The sequence below is a fragment of the Mercenaria mercenaria genome, chromosome 15 (genome assembly GCF_021730395.1).
Source record: "Mercenaria mercenaria strain notata chromosome 15, MADL_Memer_1, whole genome shotgun sequence".
NCBI lineage: Eukaryota > Metazoa > Mollusca > Bivalvia > Venerida > Veneridae > Mercenaria > Mercenaria mercenaria.
In genome coordinates, this window is record NC_069375.1 from 13,269,829 (window position 1) to 13,287,600 (window position 17,772).

The 17,772-nt window shown below is 33.6% G+C and overlaps 1 protein-coding gene across 1 annotated transcript in view; it reads right to left on the reverse strand.

Annotated features, from left to right (window-relative positions):
- Nucleotides 1–17,772, reverse strand: part of LOC123547120 (cytosolic phospholipase A2-like) — a 51,023-nt gene that overhangs the window by 20,378 nt on the left and 12,873 nt on the right. The window contains exons 3-7 of the mRNA XM_053524586.1: nt 16,411–16,444; nt 12,110–12,191; nt 8,311–8,457; nt 4,341–4,453; nt 1,164–1,201 (exon numbers count right to left, since the gene is read on the reverse strand). Coding sequence (XP_053380561.1) covers nt 1,164–1,201; nt 4,341–4,453; nt 8,311–8,457; nt 12,110–12,191; nt 16,411–16,444 — 414 coding nt within the window. The remainder of the gene's footprint in view (nt 1–1,163; nt 1,202–4,340; nt 4,454–8,310; nt 8,458–12,109; nt 12,192–16,410; nt 16,445–17,772) is intronic.

The following is a 17,772-nucleotide window of genomic DNA, read 5'->3' on the forward strand; positions in this document are numbered from 1 at the left end:
TGACGCATTGTCATGTAGCAATCTGACATTGGCCAAACCAATTGCGGGTCTTCGATTTTTGAAATATTTCTTCAATTTTCGAAGAACTTTAGTCTTATAAAACTTCGCATTTACGGATTTGCCTTTAGGTACAGCAACCTGAATGGCAGGACCATGAGTTGTGAAGAATATGGCATACATTACCTTCTTGACACTCATGGTCCGCTTTGCAATGCATGGTCTTCTGCCAGACTTTGTTGCTCATATTTTGTTCTGAATCTTTCGTCTGGGCTCTAAAAAGTGAACCCATGTCTCGTCACTAGTGACGACATTTGCGAAAGACCGTGCATTGTAATTTGAAAACTGTTTAAGCAACAATTTTGCGCATTGCATGCGTGCCTTTTCCTGCTCATCTGTCAACAGATGGGGAATCCATCTAGCACAGATCTTTCTCATTTTCAAATTACGTTTCAGAATTGTATGAGCTGCTCCTAATGAGATGCCAACCATACTAGCTATTTGCCTAGCGGTGTATCTTGCATCAGTAGCAACTATTTCTTTCACTCTAGCAACCATCTTGGCAGACGTTGCCGTTTTCGGCCGACGGCCATGTGGTGCATCTTCTGTTGAAACTAACCCACATTTGAATTTCTTATACCAACGAATAACTGTCGAAAAAGACATTTCATTATGCCTATAAACAGAACATATTTCATCAAAAATGTCTTTACACCCTATGCCAAGAATACAACGATTCTTAATATAGGACCGTATTTCAACGGCGTACGCTGACCTTCTTCCAACCATTTTTGTATTAGTATACACGAGTAGGCAATGTTTAGCGAGCGATAGACACAGCTAAAGTGAACGGATTTTAATGGGTGTGGTATCCATGTAAAGCTAACATGTTTATCTACCAAATAATTTCCTCGTGATTTTCGCATTATTGAGCAAGATAACGTTCTAGATGCACTCATATTTGAACAATCCTCGTATTATAGAATATAATATCTGACGATTGAACTTCGTTGTAGTTAAGTAGTAACAAACTGATCGCTGTATCTTGTCTATTCATGAAAATATGTCACAGATTGCACATTGAAGATACTAATTACAAAGTTTAAAGAAATGAATCGTTCAAACTAAAGTATTGCAATGCAGAATATGATGTAAGAATCACTTACTCAAGCTCTGCCGACATTTCTATGTCAACTGCGGATTTCTAAAATAAAAATAAAACATCGACATTGAACTCAATCCGCTCGGACTACCATAAGACCAAGAAAAATGGAATGTTAGTGCACTACTGTATTGATGAATATTGCAGGTGTTTATTGTCTAACGTTTATTTAGATTTCTAAAATGGACTGGTCCATTATTTAATCTGGGCAATACCATTTATAATTCGAATGGGTGTTCAATGAAAATTTACTGACTGAATTGCGAGCAGTGCAGACCATGATCAGCCTGCATGGGCGTGCATGCTGAACTTGGTCTGCATTGGTCGCAAAGGCAGAGTCACTTGCTGCCAGCAGGTTAAAGGTAAAACAACATTTTTATGAATATCGAAGGACTTCGATGTCTGTTCCTGCTTTATGCCTAACTGTATTTTTAGCTCACCTGTCACAAAGTGACAAGGTGAGCTTTTGTGATCGCGCGGTGTCCGTCGTCCGTCCGTGCGTCCGTCCGTCGGTAAACTTTTGCTTGTGACCACTCTAGAGGTCACATTTTTCATGGGATCTTTATGAAAGTTGGTCAGAATGTTCATCTTGATGATATTTAGGTCAAGTTCGAAACTGGGTCACGTGCCTTCAAAAACTAGCTCAGTAGGTCTAAAAATAGAAAAACCTTGTGACCTCTCTAGAGGCCATATATGTCAGGAGATCTTCATGAAAATTAGTCAGAATGTTCATCTTGATGATATCTAGGTCAAGCTCGATACTGGGTCACATGTCATCAAAAACTAGGTCAGTAGGTCTAAAAATAGAAAAACATTGTGACCTCTCTAGAGGCCATAAATTTCATAAGATCTTCATGAAAATTAGTCAGAACGTTCACCTTGATGATATCTGGGTCATGTTCGAAACTGGGTCACATGCCTTCAAAAACTAGGTCAGTAGGTCAAATAATAGAAAAACCTTGTGACCTGTCTAAAGGCCATATTTTTCATGGGATCTGTATGAAAATTGGTCTGAATGTTCATCTTGATGATATCTAGGTCAAGTTTGAAACTGGGTCACGTGCGGTCAAAAGCTAGGTCAGTACTTCTAAAAATAGAAAAACCTTGTGACCTTTCTAGAGGCCATATATTTCATGAGATCTTCATGAAAATTGGTCAGAATGGTCACCTTGATGATATCTAGGTCAAGTTCGAAAGTGGGTTACGTGCCTTCAAAAACTAGGTCAGTAGGTCAAATAATAGAAAAACCTTGTGACTTCTCTAGAGGCCATATTTTTCATGGGATCTGTATGAAAACTGGTCTGAATATTCATCTTGATGATATCTAGGTCAAGTTTGAAAGTGGGTCACGTGCCTCAAAAACTAGGTCAGTAGGTCAAATAATAGAAAAATCTTGTGACCTCTCTAAAGGCCATATTTTTCATGGGATCTGTATAAAAGTTGGTCTGAATGTTCACCTTGATGTTACCTAGGTCAAGTTCGAAACAGGGTCATGTGCGGTCAAAAACTAGGTCAGTAGGTCTAAAAATAGAAAAACATTGTGCCCTCTCTAGAGGCCATACTTGTGAATGGATCTCCATAAAAATTGGTCAGAATGTTCATCTTGATGATATCTAGGTCAAGTTCGAAAGTGGGTCACGTGCAATCAAAAAGTAGGTCAGTAGGTCAAATAATGAAAAAACGTTGTGACCTCTCTAGAGGCCATATTTTCATGGGATCTGTATGAAAATTGGTCTGAATGTTTATCTTAATGATATATAGGTCAAGTTTGAAACTGGGTCAACTGCGATCAAAAACTAGGTCAGTATGTCTTGAAATAGAAAAACATTGTGACCTATCTAGAGGTCATACCCTTGAATGGATCTTCATGAAAATTGGTCAAAATGTTCACCTTGATGATATCTAGATCAAGTTCAAAACTGGGTCACGTGCCCTAAAAAACTAGGTCAGTAGGTCAAATAATACAAAAACCTTGTGACCTCTCTAGAGGCCATACTTTTCATGGGATCTGTATGAGAGCTGGTCTGAATGTTCACCTTGATGATATCTAGGTCAAGTTTGAAACTGGGTCAACTGCGGTCAAAAACAAGGTCAGTAGGTCTAAAATTAGAAAAATCTTTTGACCTCTCTAGAGGCCGTATTTTTCAATGGATCTTCATGAAAATTGATCTGAATGTTCACCTTGATGATATCTAGGTCAGTTTCAAAACTGGGTCACGTACGATCAAAAATTAGGCCAGTAGGTATAAAAATAGAAAAACCTTGTGACCTCTCTAGAGGCCATATTTTTCATGAGATCTTCATGAAAATTAGTGAGAATGTTCACCTTGATGATTTCTAGATAAAGTTCAAAACAGGGTCACGTATCTTCGAAAACTAGGTCAATAGGTCAAATAATAGAAATACCTTGTGACCTCTCTAGAGACCATATTTTTCAATGGATCTTCATGAAAATTGGTCAGAATTTTTATCTTGATAATATATAGGTCAAGTTCAAAACTGGGTCACATGAGCTCAAAAACTAGGTCACTATGTCAAATAATAAAAAAAAACGACGTTATACTCAAAACTGGGTCATGTGGGAAGAGGTGAGCGATTCAGGACCATCATGGTCCTCTTGTTTTGTAATCTGGATTAGAGTTACTTTTGACTGATTTGTTAACACATTTACAGAATTACCTGCTTTTGGCAATGTAAATTATAAACATACACACTGAAAACGATTCTTCAATTTTTTTCAAATAAAAAGGAAAACAGTTCAAAATAAACATGTCGTTTAATCATCCATTTGTAATCCAGTTTAACTGAAGAATCGGATTCATTTGTCATAACAAGAGCTAGTTGTAACTAGGAATTTCTTGTTTAATGAGCGGAAACTGTTTTCAGTCTCAAGCTCACTGTGGTCTCGACCTTTGATTTACTGCCCCTCCCCCCCCCCCCCCCCACCCACACCAACACCCCCAATAAAAAGCACTATAAGGTCATCTATAGACAACATGTAGTCATCGTATGAAGTTTGACTATTAAGAGACCAAGCATTCTCTAGATATTGTTTGGAAACCAAATGGTCTACCAACCGACCGACCGGCAACGAGCCAAATATTTTACCTACTTTTCTTAAGGGGAGAGTAATATAAAATGATTACTAATAGTTAGTATTTTACTGATTGGTAGTATGTACCTCACTGAACTGTACTTTTTGCTGAACCTTTTCCATTGGTGTACTGGATATCTTTATCGTTTTTGTTGAGATAGTGTCGTCTGATATGTAGTCAGCATCTACTAGCGTTATTTCTGTAAAAAATGTTTCAAAAGTCTTACATTGCGGTTAAAATATGTAAACTGCAATGATGCTAAATTCCAAAGATAGTCTATATTAGTATGGTGTTACCACGTCTTACATTTCCGGTGAATGACAAAGAATATGTTCATTATTTTCGAAAAATAGTAAAGTTATTTTTCAAACAAATATTTTTCTTTCCCATCAGAAAGGAACCATAGAGTTTTTGGTAGCCTGATTACAAACAATAAATAAAAACAATAAACATTCTTACGTGACTTCGATGAGCTAAACAAACATAGTCAACTACTATTGATAAATAATTTATTGTAATGTTTTATAACAATTTCTGCCCTCCCTCTACATGTAGGTTGTTTTATAGACTTAATTTATATTGGATCTTTACAATTTAAATTTAGAGCTTTTAAGAGATGCAATAAATGAGGCAATTGATAATAAGTGCATTTAAGAAGATACTTCCTTTCCCAAAATTAACAAAATAGAAATCTACGGGTATATGAGAATCAAACCTGTAGAAACATTTCTTTTCACAGTTAAGCATGACATTCCTTATGCTCTGCCGACTATATACACTCATAAGCCGGAGCAAAGAATTTTTTCACTCAGGTAAAAGGTGCATTGATTAAGTATGTATCAATTAAAAAACCTGTTCTATGTTGACAACTATTAAATGCTACAGTAACTGAACGGATATATTTACAAAGTAGAAATCATTTATAATCAGACTATAGTACAATTCTGTGATCAAGGTGATCAAGGCAAACAGCTGGAAAACCGTCTGATGGGCAAAATGCCGCAGTTAACATTTCTTGTTATATCCAGACTTTTACCTTAAGACGTTGTTCGCTGAATTCCGAAAAAAATTTAGCGATACAAATTATTAAATGAATGGTTTAAGCAATAGAAGGACGACTTTGATGTTGTAAAAACCGAAAAAAAAAAACAGAGTAAGGAATATTAATACCTATGCCTAATGAACGAAATTATGTAGTCACTCTTTTAGTTTATTTACATTGTACCAGATTTTAATATACATAGTTTACAGATATTGAAATGTCGTGGTAACTATTTGCGTTATCATTTTAACTGTTGTTGGATTGCTATACGTTTCCTATATTCTTCTTTATTTTTACAGTGAGTTTGCAGTATGGAATATCAAAGCAATGACATGTACATTGAACAAAAGTAACGTCATCCCCCACCCCTCCTCGATATTTTTGCACTACCTTTCCTAATCGAAAAAGAACGTAATAGAAATATACATAAATGTTAAAAACGAATTTTGTTTTCTGGCGGAAGTATTAGACAAAGAATTATGTCTTCTTTTCCTACCATATCTTAGAAACAAAATTTTAATTTTGGTTAAATGTTTGATCATATATCAGGCATATTTCAGTATTTCTCATCTGTGCTTGCTTCACATCATTCTGTTGAAATAGATGCATGAAGATGTCTTCTTAGGTCCTGGAATAGCATGCGATTAAAACGTTAACTCGTTTAGAATTGAGTTTTAAAAACTATGTAAAACCTACATGTTGCGTAAAGCAAATGGGCGTTTATTCAGAGATATAGACAATGGCGATTTTACATTTATTAGTTAGCTAGGGTTTAGTGTGATTAATTATTTGTTGTTTTCTGACGGATTAGCTTATTACAAATTTTAAAATTAAAAATAAATCTGAATCCTCTCATTTACTGGTAAGTTATGAAATTGATTGCCAGTCGGTGGCTAGTGAGATACGTAAACCACTAGTTAACGTATTTTTAAGTTGTAAATATAATTTTAAGGAAACTGATATTGTTGTATATCGCGGAAAATTATCATTGATTATGTCCCCTGACTTTATAAACCTATTTAATACAGAAATAGATGGTAACTCTAATAGCTTAACGGAGATGATTTCAAAATTTAATCATTTGTTGTACACAAGTGGAGAATGTTGTCTTAAGAAATGAAAATGTAAAGTCAATCATCAACCAAAATGATTTGAAATATATGAAAAATAGCAAAGTTCGCACATTCAAGAGAAATAGAACCGAAGAAAATTTAAATGAAAACATTATGACAAAAATAGATATAAAAGACCTGTAATTCAAAAAGGGATAGATTTTTAAACAAACAGCTAGATGAACTCATTGATAATTCAATAGTCTGAAATCGTTTTGGAATAGATCGAAAAATATGTGTTCCAAAAAAAGCAAAGGGTTCAAACGCTATTGCAAAGAATGATTGGAAAATTCAATTTGAATCGTTGTTTAATGTAGATAACCTGGATGGAATTAACGAGAAAGATATATTATTCCCTGAAGAGGTATCAAATAACATAGAATTTATGATACTTAACTCGGAAATAAGACGAGATTCTTAGAGCCGTTAGAGTTCTTAAACGCGGTTCAAGCAGGGTAGAAGATAACATTATTCCTGATTTTTTTATCAATGTTTTTGTCTTGCTACTACCCTGAATCTTTTTGATACCGGTTCTTTTCCAGAATTATGGAGTAAGGCAATAATAGTTACTATTTATAAAAAGGGGGACTTAAATGCTCCTGAAAACTACGAGGTATATCTCTTTTGTACACATTTAGTAAAATCTTCACAAGTATATTAATGCGAAAATTGGTATTTTATGTAAATATGTTTGATAGAATAGAAGAACCCTAAGCAGGTTTCCGAGAAGGCTACTCCACACTAGATAATGTTTTATACTCCAATCAGTTATTGCTAAAACATTGCCGAAGCCAGGTGGTAAATTATACGTAGCATTTATTGATTTTATGACATGCTTTGATCTTATAAATAGACATAAACTTTGGCAAGCATTGAGAAAATCTGGTTTAAAAGGTAAACTATATGACGCAATATTTGGTATAACCAAAACGGTACAAGTATGTGTTAAAACAAACGAAGGTCTGACAGACTATTTCAATTGTCCAGTAGGCTTACAGCAAGGCTGTTTGGCTTTCCCAATCTTGTTTTTAGTCTTTATCGACGAACTAATAAGACGTATTAATGAAAGTGGTATCAGAGGAATTCAACTTTTTCCCGATACAACGGAGCTACTGTCTTCACTGTTTGCGGACGATTTAGCCTTAACCACAGTCTTCGGGCTACAAAGATAACTGAACTTATTAAATGAGTTTTGTGATGAAAAGAAAGTAAAGATTAACCCTACAAAATCAAAAGTTATGATCAAAAACGAACATTGGGTTTATAATAGCCAAAATCTTGAAGTGCTAAATAGCTTTAGCTATGTTGGTGTTACATTAACAAAAGAGTTGTCATTTAATAGAATGATAAATGATCAAGCTTCTAACGTAAAACGAGTTCTTATATCGGTTCTGTCAAACCTATATGAGTATGGACAGTTACCATAAAAAGTACTTTTTAACATATTTGATACAAACATTAGGCAGTCTTATTATATGGGGCTGAGATTTTGGGATATACAAGTTAGCACCACCAGAATAAGTATATAATTATGCATGTAAAAGATATTTATGTGTCAAACAAAAAACAACAAATGCCACAATGCTTGGTGATTGTGGAAGATTCAAATGGTTATAAATTCCGGTTAAAAGGGTCGTAAGATACTGGTGTAAGATTCTTAAAAAAGAAGAACATAGGCTTGTAAAATGTTATCACACGCTAAAGTGCTTAGACAATAGCGGTCAAACAAACTGGTGCAAGGGTTTAAGAAATATGCTGTGTAGTAATGGGTTTAGATATATTTGATGCAACCAATGGGTGAACAATAAAGAAGTTTTTGTTAATGCTTTTGTTCAAAAGAAGCAATTTACTAAGCTTTAAAATGGTCGAATATCACGCACAAATGCATTGACTTATATTTACCCATTTCGTTATCGACAAGTGGGTCAAGAAAAAATTTGAGCGTCTCATTCCAATCCGGATTGACGTCATTGTTAAAATGTTTGGTTCGCTGTGTACCATTAGGTGCCGTCTTGATAGTCACTTTTACATAAGGATCCGGAGTATCAACTGAAAGAGAATCAATGGAATAATTTAGGGTTTACGTCACTTTAATCACAGCGGTAACAAATCATTCAAACACTCACTGAAGTCAACTATGCTAAACTGTTTACAAGAAAGTATTTATTTATTCAAATCATATATTCGTAACAAGTCACGACAACGACGCTATTTCATTTTCTTCCAAAAATACATTTAGGTTTTTAGTTTGTAAATTGTAATCATTTTTGTTTATTTTTGTGACTTGTTGAAAATGTATAAAAATCGTAAAATGAATGAATTTATTTGACGACGTGCTTTGATTTGTTCAAAGTTCGACATTTCATCAATAACATGTTGTTCTGAGTGAACGGTCTTGTAATCTTTCATGCCAATTCTATATGACATTGTCTTTTGATCTTTGCTTGACTATTTCTAAAAACACATCAGTATAATGTTTCAGCCAAACTTCGTAAAAAGAATCAGAGAAATCCTTTAATTGTAAACACCACTTTTGTCTTCCTGGTTTTTAAATCATTTTGCAATAACTGATAAATTCTACTTATATACTTCTCTTTACGAAATAAAACTTTTATCCAGTATTTAAAAATATTTACAAAGTGTCTACAGTGAATGGATATTCTACCTAGCTCTCCATATATAAATCATTTTGAGTTGGTTTTTAACACCAGAGACATTTTTACAATATTGCATATCTAAAACCTATAACTTCTCGTCCATAATTCAACATTTGGGCAATTAATGTCTACCAATACCAGTCAACTTACTTTAAATATAATATCATTTTTAAATTAGTGGGAATACTGATTCTCATGTATTGTACTTTATGATATAAAAGGGAAGTAATTGCATGTACCAACAAAAAAAAACGAAAGTTAACTTGAGCGCCTATGACCTTGACCTTTACAAATGTCACAATGTCTTGCATTGGTGAATATTTATGCCAAGTTATTTAAATATACATCCATGCGTAAAACGTACAGACCAGATGAAATTCCAACAATATTTTATCTCCAACCTTACGCTTTAGGACTGGATCTTACATGGGCAAATCAAGTTGCTACGATGACTGTTTGTGCCAAGTTATTTGTATATCCATTCATGCAACGTAAAGTTATTGACCTCTTATTGTGACATTGACCTTTGGGACAGGGGCCTGGGTCTTGCATTGCGACATGTTGTCTCATAAAGGAATATTTTTGCCTAGTGATTTCGAAATCCCGTGATGAATGGTAGAGTTATGGACCCGACATGAAACAGACCCTGTTTAACCTTTGACATCTACGTCAGACCTTGACCTTAGAGCTAGGGGTTTGGGTCTTGCGCATGACACGTTGTTTCATTACGGAGAACATTTGTGACAAGTAATTATAAAATCCTTGAAGAATGGCAGAGTTATAGACAGGGCACAGTTCGCTGTTAACCTTTGACCTCCAACTGTGACCTTGAACTTGGAGCTAGGGATCTGGTTCTTGTGCGCGACAGGTCGCCTCCTTGTGGGGAATATAATCCACGTTCTTTTTTCAAAATCCCTTCATGGATTGCAAAGTTATGGACCGGATACGAAATGCAACAGACAAATGGACAGACGGACGGACGGACGGACGGAAGGTCACAGCCCATTTCTAAGTCTCCCTTTTTTTCTTCGAGGAAGGTGGAGGAAAATAACTTTTTTTCAGAAATAGTGAATCATATTAATTCAGTACAATTTAATAATTACTGAAATTTTTACCAACTCCAGATTTGTTGAAGAAAGTAAGGAAAAGAGGCACTATTTGAAATACTTATAAATACGTATGCAGTAACTAATCACTAAAACTTTATGATTATTGTGTAAATATAAAAGTTTTTGTCAATATAAGTGCTATAATGTAGCATAAGTTTTGGTGAAGTAAATGATAAACCTCATAAAGGATGACATTCTCAGTGGCAGACATTCATTGCTCAGCAGCGTGATCTATTTTAGGAATGTGAGGAGTTTGGAACTTTAAAATGTTTTAAGAGCACAAATGCAGCAAATGTTATGTTAACATCAGAACTCAACTGTAAAACATACTTAAAAAAGAGATCAAATGAGTTAACTTGACTTATAAAAAATCTTGGGTGCAATTTTTTTAAACCAAATGTGCAGGCAGAGGGAATATACAATTATCAAAGATCGTTTGTTGCAAATGTACATGATATGTATAGAAGATAGATAATGTATGTGTCAAGAAGCTGAGGGCGAACATTTCATATTTGCTTACATTTGTACATAATACAGTGATTATTAATCCCTGTGTCTATTGTCTGTTGTGACCATCTGCTGAAATGATTACCCCTTAAACAAGTAGATTACAAGAAACCTTTTGACAAAGGATTATCAAATGATGCCAGTAACGTAAGTACAAATTAGACGGCTGAAAAAAGAAAATGCCAAGATGAAATGCTTTTAGTAGTATGTCAGTCGCCAGTATAGTCCATCTCCACTCTTAATTAAAGGGAATGGATATTTTGCTGATATTCATTACGGGTAAACAACTTAATACCCGTTCGTGCCTAAATAGTTCAGTGTTTAACGTTATGGCTCAGAAAACTCAATTTCATAAAGGGAGATAATTAAAAAGGAAACGAGATAGACCCATGATGATTCTTTATACATGTTCTTTCTTTCAATGGCCTTTGCCATTGTGCGAAATTTCAACAAAATCAGTTGGATAGTTTTGGAGTTATTCTTTTGAAAAGAAATGTTCAATGTCAGATTAATTCAAAAAGTAACCTAGGTAGATATATTGCCTTTGTACAAAGCACTTTTTTAATGTCCTTAATCTTTGTACGAAATTTGAATAAATTCCATTCGTCACATTTAGATTACGAATGAATAGTACATGTATCTATAGGCCGTAAATAAATAAAGTGCATGACCTCTGACCCTAATGTTTTGACATTTTTTTTCAATTTCTCATGTTCTGTTTTGCTTGGCATAAATTCTAAATGACTATAAAATATTTATATAATACAGTTGGGTACAGATTTTTAAGAAAAGATGTGAGTATATAAATTATAATCATTGAAATATAAGCTACACAGAAAATTCACAAAATCAGAATTTTCATAGCATGACCTCTAATTTACACAAAACATTGTAATATTTTTTGGAGACAGCTATTAAAGTAAACGGCAAGGTTCAAGCTTCAATATAGATATTGTCTCATGCCGGCCCTCATTAGATGATTTCTTGCGCACTTTTGTCGCTAAGACCATCTGACTAATTATCAATAATCTTGTATACAAGACTTAACTTCCTGTCAATCAATTTAACAGAAATTAACAATGATTAAATCAGTTTTGAGTTCTATTTATTTACAAATTGTCCGGGCACTATAATTCGGTGTAATATAAAGAGCATATGAAGTGTATAGTAGCACTGTTTCAACATTTGATAGTTATTGCAACAATACCTTGTTATCCAGCCTTGCAAGTTCATGACAGCCGAATTCATGCTTGTTAGGAAAGGTAATGTGTTTAAATTGCCCGGGAAGGTTTAAAGTGTTTAAATTTTTTCTAGTGTTTAAAGCAGTAATAAACGATGACGACAGACAATTTAGCCTTATTGCACACATTTGACTTCACTACTAAAGCAAGTAGTTCCATCATCTGTTGTATTTAACAAGATGCTTACGTGTGTCTTTCCAGTATCCTTTTGTAATGTTGTGACCCTTCACAATCGTGAGGTAGAAAATCAAACATGGCCTTTGTTCAACCTGAAGAAGAAATGCAGGGTACCAGAATGAATAATACCTGTTTGTTTTCAAAGGAACGTTCTGAGCCTTGTCAAGTACTAGTAAACACCTTCCACACGATAAAATGTTGTTTGAAGTTAACTGCACTTCTATACATGTCCCTCCAAGGAGAAGAATCCTTTAATTAAAGTCTTACCGTATCGAAAACTAAATATAAAACGATCCCGGGTTATCATAGAACGCAGCTACTTTGTAACTACTTGGTATTCAGAGTTCTATAATAAATTGGTAATCATAGAACTACTGGGTATTCATAGAACATAACTACTAGGTAATCATAGAACATAATTAATGGATAAACCATATAACATTACTAGTTGGAACCATAGAACAGAACTGCTTGGTAATTATAAAACATAACTAAGTAAAGTCATAGCAGATTCACATTGAGTGAGTTTGTTCATGAGAGGTAATAAAATAATTGATATATCTATCTGTATATGTCTATACTGAATGACACTAAATATAATAAAGTGTGACGTAAAATTTCACAGAGGTAATTATTTTTAGAAAAATGTCTGACCATCAGCGAGAATAAAACATGTAGACTGAAACTCATTCGTTAAAATTTCCATTTCATTTGTCGAGGAATTCAAACAAGACTTTTCAACTGTCGAAATATAAAAGAACATAAATTCTATCACATACCGAACTGTCCTTCAGAAAAGGCCACTGCTTTTGCATGAATACACATTATTTATAACCATTTATGTTTCTAAATTATTTGGAATGAGTCTTGTAGAAAGAAAAAAAATAACTTTAGCCATCTTAAGTAAGTAACAAGGTTGCTTCTAGGAAAATTTTGGCAGCTTAATGACATCTTTTGTACTAAAATAACCTTTTTTTGTTAAGCAAAGAAAACAAATTTTGTGTCTGCTTTCATGACATAAATTTATTATTAGATCGTGTTTGGCTCCCTTCACTTTTCTTCAAGGTAATTCAAAGTAGATTAGACTCAGTAACTCTTCTCTTTTCATTTAAATATGCCCGCTAGTAAAAAAACAGTTTACATTGGAATGGTTCGAAGTACAACAGAAATGGAACACGTCATTTGGGCAAAAGCTTGCCTAAGCTCTATCTTCTTTTCATAAAGGTTTGATTGAAACAAATCAAGAAAGTTATTGCGGAATGTCTACATACCTTCCCCAACCGTGATAGATGACATGACGCTCAAATTCTACCCGAGTATAAAGCAATATGCTTCAGATGCGCTATGAATTCAATATAACCTCAGTAAATGCACAGCTGAATTCAGTAAATGCGCAGTAGAATTCAGTTAATGCGCAGTTGAATGCAGTAAATGTGCAGTAAAATTCAATGCATCCTAAGTTCCCACTAAAACCCGTAAGTTGAAGCGAAATTAAACACTATATTATGTTCACTTTAACATTAAAATAAACAGACATTTAAGTACTAGACTATACTGAACTAGTGTGAAACTGCTGGCTATTTATTTATATTTATTTATTGACATTTAAGATCAATAGCATAAAACACAACACAAGGTAATAAATATAATATCACAGCATATAAAAACAGTTTCTTTCCATAGTTATATAAAGGAAATCTATATTTAAGACTAGGGTAAGATGCATACTTTTAATAAAACTGAAAATTCTAAGCCAGGTGTTATACTTTAGAGAAAGCTAAAGACCTATGGATAACCCATTAAGCTAAAAGCTTATTTCCAATGGGGTCCATGCTAATCTAATAAAAGATACAGTGTAAGAAAGGAAAAATGATATAAGATTTTGGTACAACACGGGATTACTAAAGGTATGCATAACATATTACATAAAATTTATCACAATTAATACATTTTTTTGTAATCAACTTATCACATTTGTGTTAAACTTATTTATCACAGATACACATCACATACAGATCAGTAATACACAAAATCACTTACTTTCTAAAGTTTGCTTATCCAAAAGAAATTTCTTAACTAACCATATGAAAGTTTTAATATTCTTAACATTTTTTATGTTTTCAGGAAGAAAATTCAATTCCTTACATCCGGTTTAAAAAAATGTCTGTTTACTAGTGTTGTTATTAATACTAGGTAACATAAAATTCTTCTGAGTGGATCTGGAACTTTTAACAAAATTATCACTCAAGTATGATGGACAAGTGCCATAAAACACTCTATGCATATGATTGAGTCGTAGTTGCTTCACTCTGTTTTCTACATTTAAGGCATTAGGCCCCTAATAGTAATGTTTAAAAATGGCATTTGCTGGGTATATATTTTTACAGTTGACCGTGTTTCGCACTTAATTGCAAATTTTTAAAAAAAATTACCATGCCGTTTTTTATAAGTTTTGTGTAAATGGTATTTCCTCAAGCTCAAGTAGAGACAAATTTTAAAGTGGTGGCCTTTATCCAAAACTTTCGCAGAGAATTCATTATACCATTATGTTTATGAAAGAAACATCAAACTATTGGTAAAAAATTATAAAACTTAAAATAAAAACTGTCAGTATCATTTTTCTAGGGTGCCACGAGTAAACGGATTTAATGAGACAGAATTCTAACTTCAACATTGAAAAATTAAGGTCGAGTCCTGCGGGTCTGTTTTGAATTTTGCTCACTTCATTCAAAAATAACCTTGGGGCAGAAATAAAACCTAACTACATTTCTTCAACAATATGTAATCTAAAGAATGAAGGCAAAGCTAGAGAATTTTTACCGCATGTAACTGAGTACTTTTAAAGATGTCTAACTCTACCCCTTCTGTTTCAGAGGTAAATTCATTTTGAACAGCAAGAAATCGCTTATCAAATGATTTTTTCCCACTTTTGACAATTAATCATTAACAAGTCTTGAAAGAAGTAAAAACTTACTAGAAAAAAGGAAAATAAGGGAAACAAATTTGGTCCCAGTGGGGCTTGAACCTACGCCCCCCTGAAAATTGCAGTCAAAGTAGGTTTATGGTAGGAATTGAATACTCTTCAAAAAGGAGGTACTCTATTATGGGCCTCATACCTTAACATATTCAGATGCACATAATCTTGCCAAGTAACAGACTCCCTAGGAGAGTAACCCTTTATGATTCTAATAATTTTGTTTTGTATTACCTGTAATTTGTGTTTAAACGTTTATTCAGACCTTCATACCAGGACGAACAAGAATAATCAAAATGACATTGTAAAAGTGCAGAACATAAAAGTTTCCTTGTGTTAAAATCCAGACATCTGTTTTGCCTATATAAGAATTTAAGTTTTCTATTGACTTTAGTTATAATATTGTTTACAATTGAGGCACCTGGTAAAAAACTGTCTATTGATAAACCAAGGTATTTTACCTGGCTAGAACTATTTATACTATGACCATTGTAATTTACAGAGGCTGATCCAAGCTTACTTAGCTTGCGCTTTGGGCCAAAGAGAATGTATTCTGTTTTACCTAAGTGAAGGGATAACTTATTGTCTATTAGCCAGTCCGGGCAACTTTCCAGTACTTGACCAAGTTCGACAGAAATAAAATCTGGATTTTTATGACTAAACAAAATTGTGCTGTCATCAGCATATAAAATAAGTCTGCAGTCTTTATCAATGCTAGTAATCATGTCATTAACATAGCACAGATACTTTGACCAATAAATGGTATATGTTAAAGAATGTCTAGTAATGGATTGCGTCCCGGAAGATTAAGCATGTTCATGGAAGATAACTCCTAAATCCATTCAAATCTTATACAAGTATGCCCCTTTTCTTCTCAAAACATAAATTATCGAACTGTATTTCTTTGTTTAACATTTAGGAGCAGTTGTTACCATTTACTCAAATGAATGTTGTGAATACAGAGAGACTCCACATATTTTACATAAAATGTATACAACGGTTACTATATAATAGCACCAGCGCAGACTTTAAATGTCATTGACTCAAATGTCAATAGAAAATGAAATTGATCATAAGAAATTGCAGTCTATAGGCCCCCAAACTTAAACTTTGAGACATCATACTGCTGTATTGTACAGTTGCGATTTAAAGCACACCAAACACAATGAACTTATAATTATCAAATTTTCAAAATGAAACAATGCCAGTGATACATATAACACATTGTTAGTTACCTATTTCCAAACTTGTTTTCAGAATGAATAATAAATTGAAAAACAGTGTTACTGTCACACAATTTACTCTGGTGTTACACCAGGGTGCGGTCTTAATCTTACCTCGAACACTCTGAAAGGATCAATCCCGTCCCATCTGCAATATAGAAGAAAACAATTTAAAATTTTATATGTAGATATTTGCTTCGATCGTCTGAAACCTGCCAAACAAATCTGATATCTTCTAGGTAAAGGATTAATGACGCATGTTTTTGCGAATACAGTGTAATAGAGAATGAAAAAGAAATAAAATAATGAAATTGTATTGGATGGCGCTCACAAACGATGCTTGTTTATAAATGTTTTGTCAAAGTATCTTGCATTTAGTGAACATACAATGTCATATTTCCACGAGTACAATCAGTGAAAGATATGCTGTTAACGAACGAGTCAAAGATATTTTTAATATTTTACGGAAAACAAAACAGTTTTCTTTCACTCCATGTCTTTCTTATAATTTGAACCAAATTATGTCCGTTTTATGCCCATCATTCACTACATTTGTTAGTATTTTTATTTATATATATATTTGTTTCTATTTGAATCAGTTCAAGAAGGGTAAAGCCCGCCCGCTTAGCTCAGTAGGTAAGAGCGTTGGTCTACGGACCGCGAGGTCGCGAGTTCGATCCTCGGGCGGGGCGTATGTTCTCCGTGACTATTTGATAAACGACATTGTGTCTGAAATCATTAGTCCTCCACCTCTGATAATTCATGTGGGGAAGTTGGCAGTTACTTGCGGAGAACAGGTTTGTACTGGTACAGAATCCAGGAACACTGGTTAGGTTAACTGCCCGCCGTTACATGACTGAAATACTGTTGAAAAACGGCGTTAAACCCAAAACAAACAAACAAAATCAAGAAGGGTAAGATTCATTTTCATAGTAAAATGTATGTAATAATATAAAAATGAGTTTTCATAAGAAGAAATGCAAATTTAACCTTAAAAGGGCTCAATATTTTAAATTTGTATTCAGATCAATTGTACCAAGATGCTCTTATTTTTGCATTAAAATAATTGTGCACATTTGAAGATTAGACAATTAAACCATTTAAACAATAAAAAATAATTATTTTTAGTTTACTAGCCAAAAAAGTGGATGGAGGTATCTTATTATGCATATTAGATAAAATTTAGAACTTCGCTTTAGACCCATTATTCGCTGCGGTTGTTAGTGTTCTTCTTTTTATATAATTTTTTATGTTTGAATCAATGCAAGAAAGGCAAGTTTCATTTTTATGGTGAAAATTTAATCAAAATGCGTCTTTAAGAATAAATGCTAATTTTAGCCTTAAAATGCCCCAAAATGTTGGTAAACCGGTCCTATTTTAAGTTTATATTTAGAACCACGTTATCCAGATGATCTTATTTTTGTATTACAGTAATCGTACACATTTATGAAAGACAATTACACTATTAGAACAATG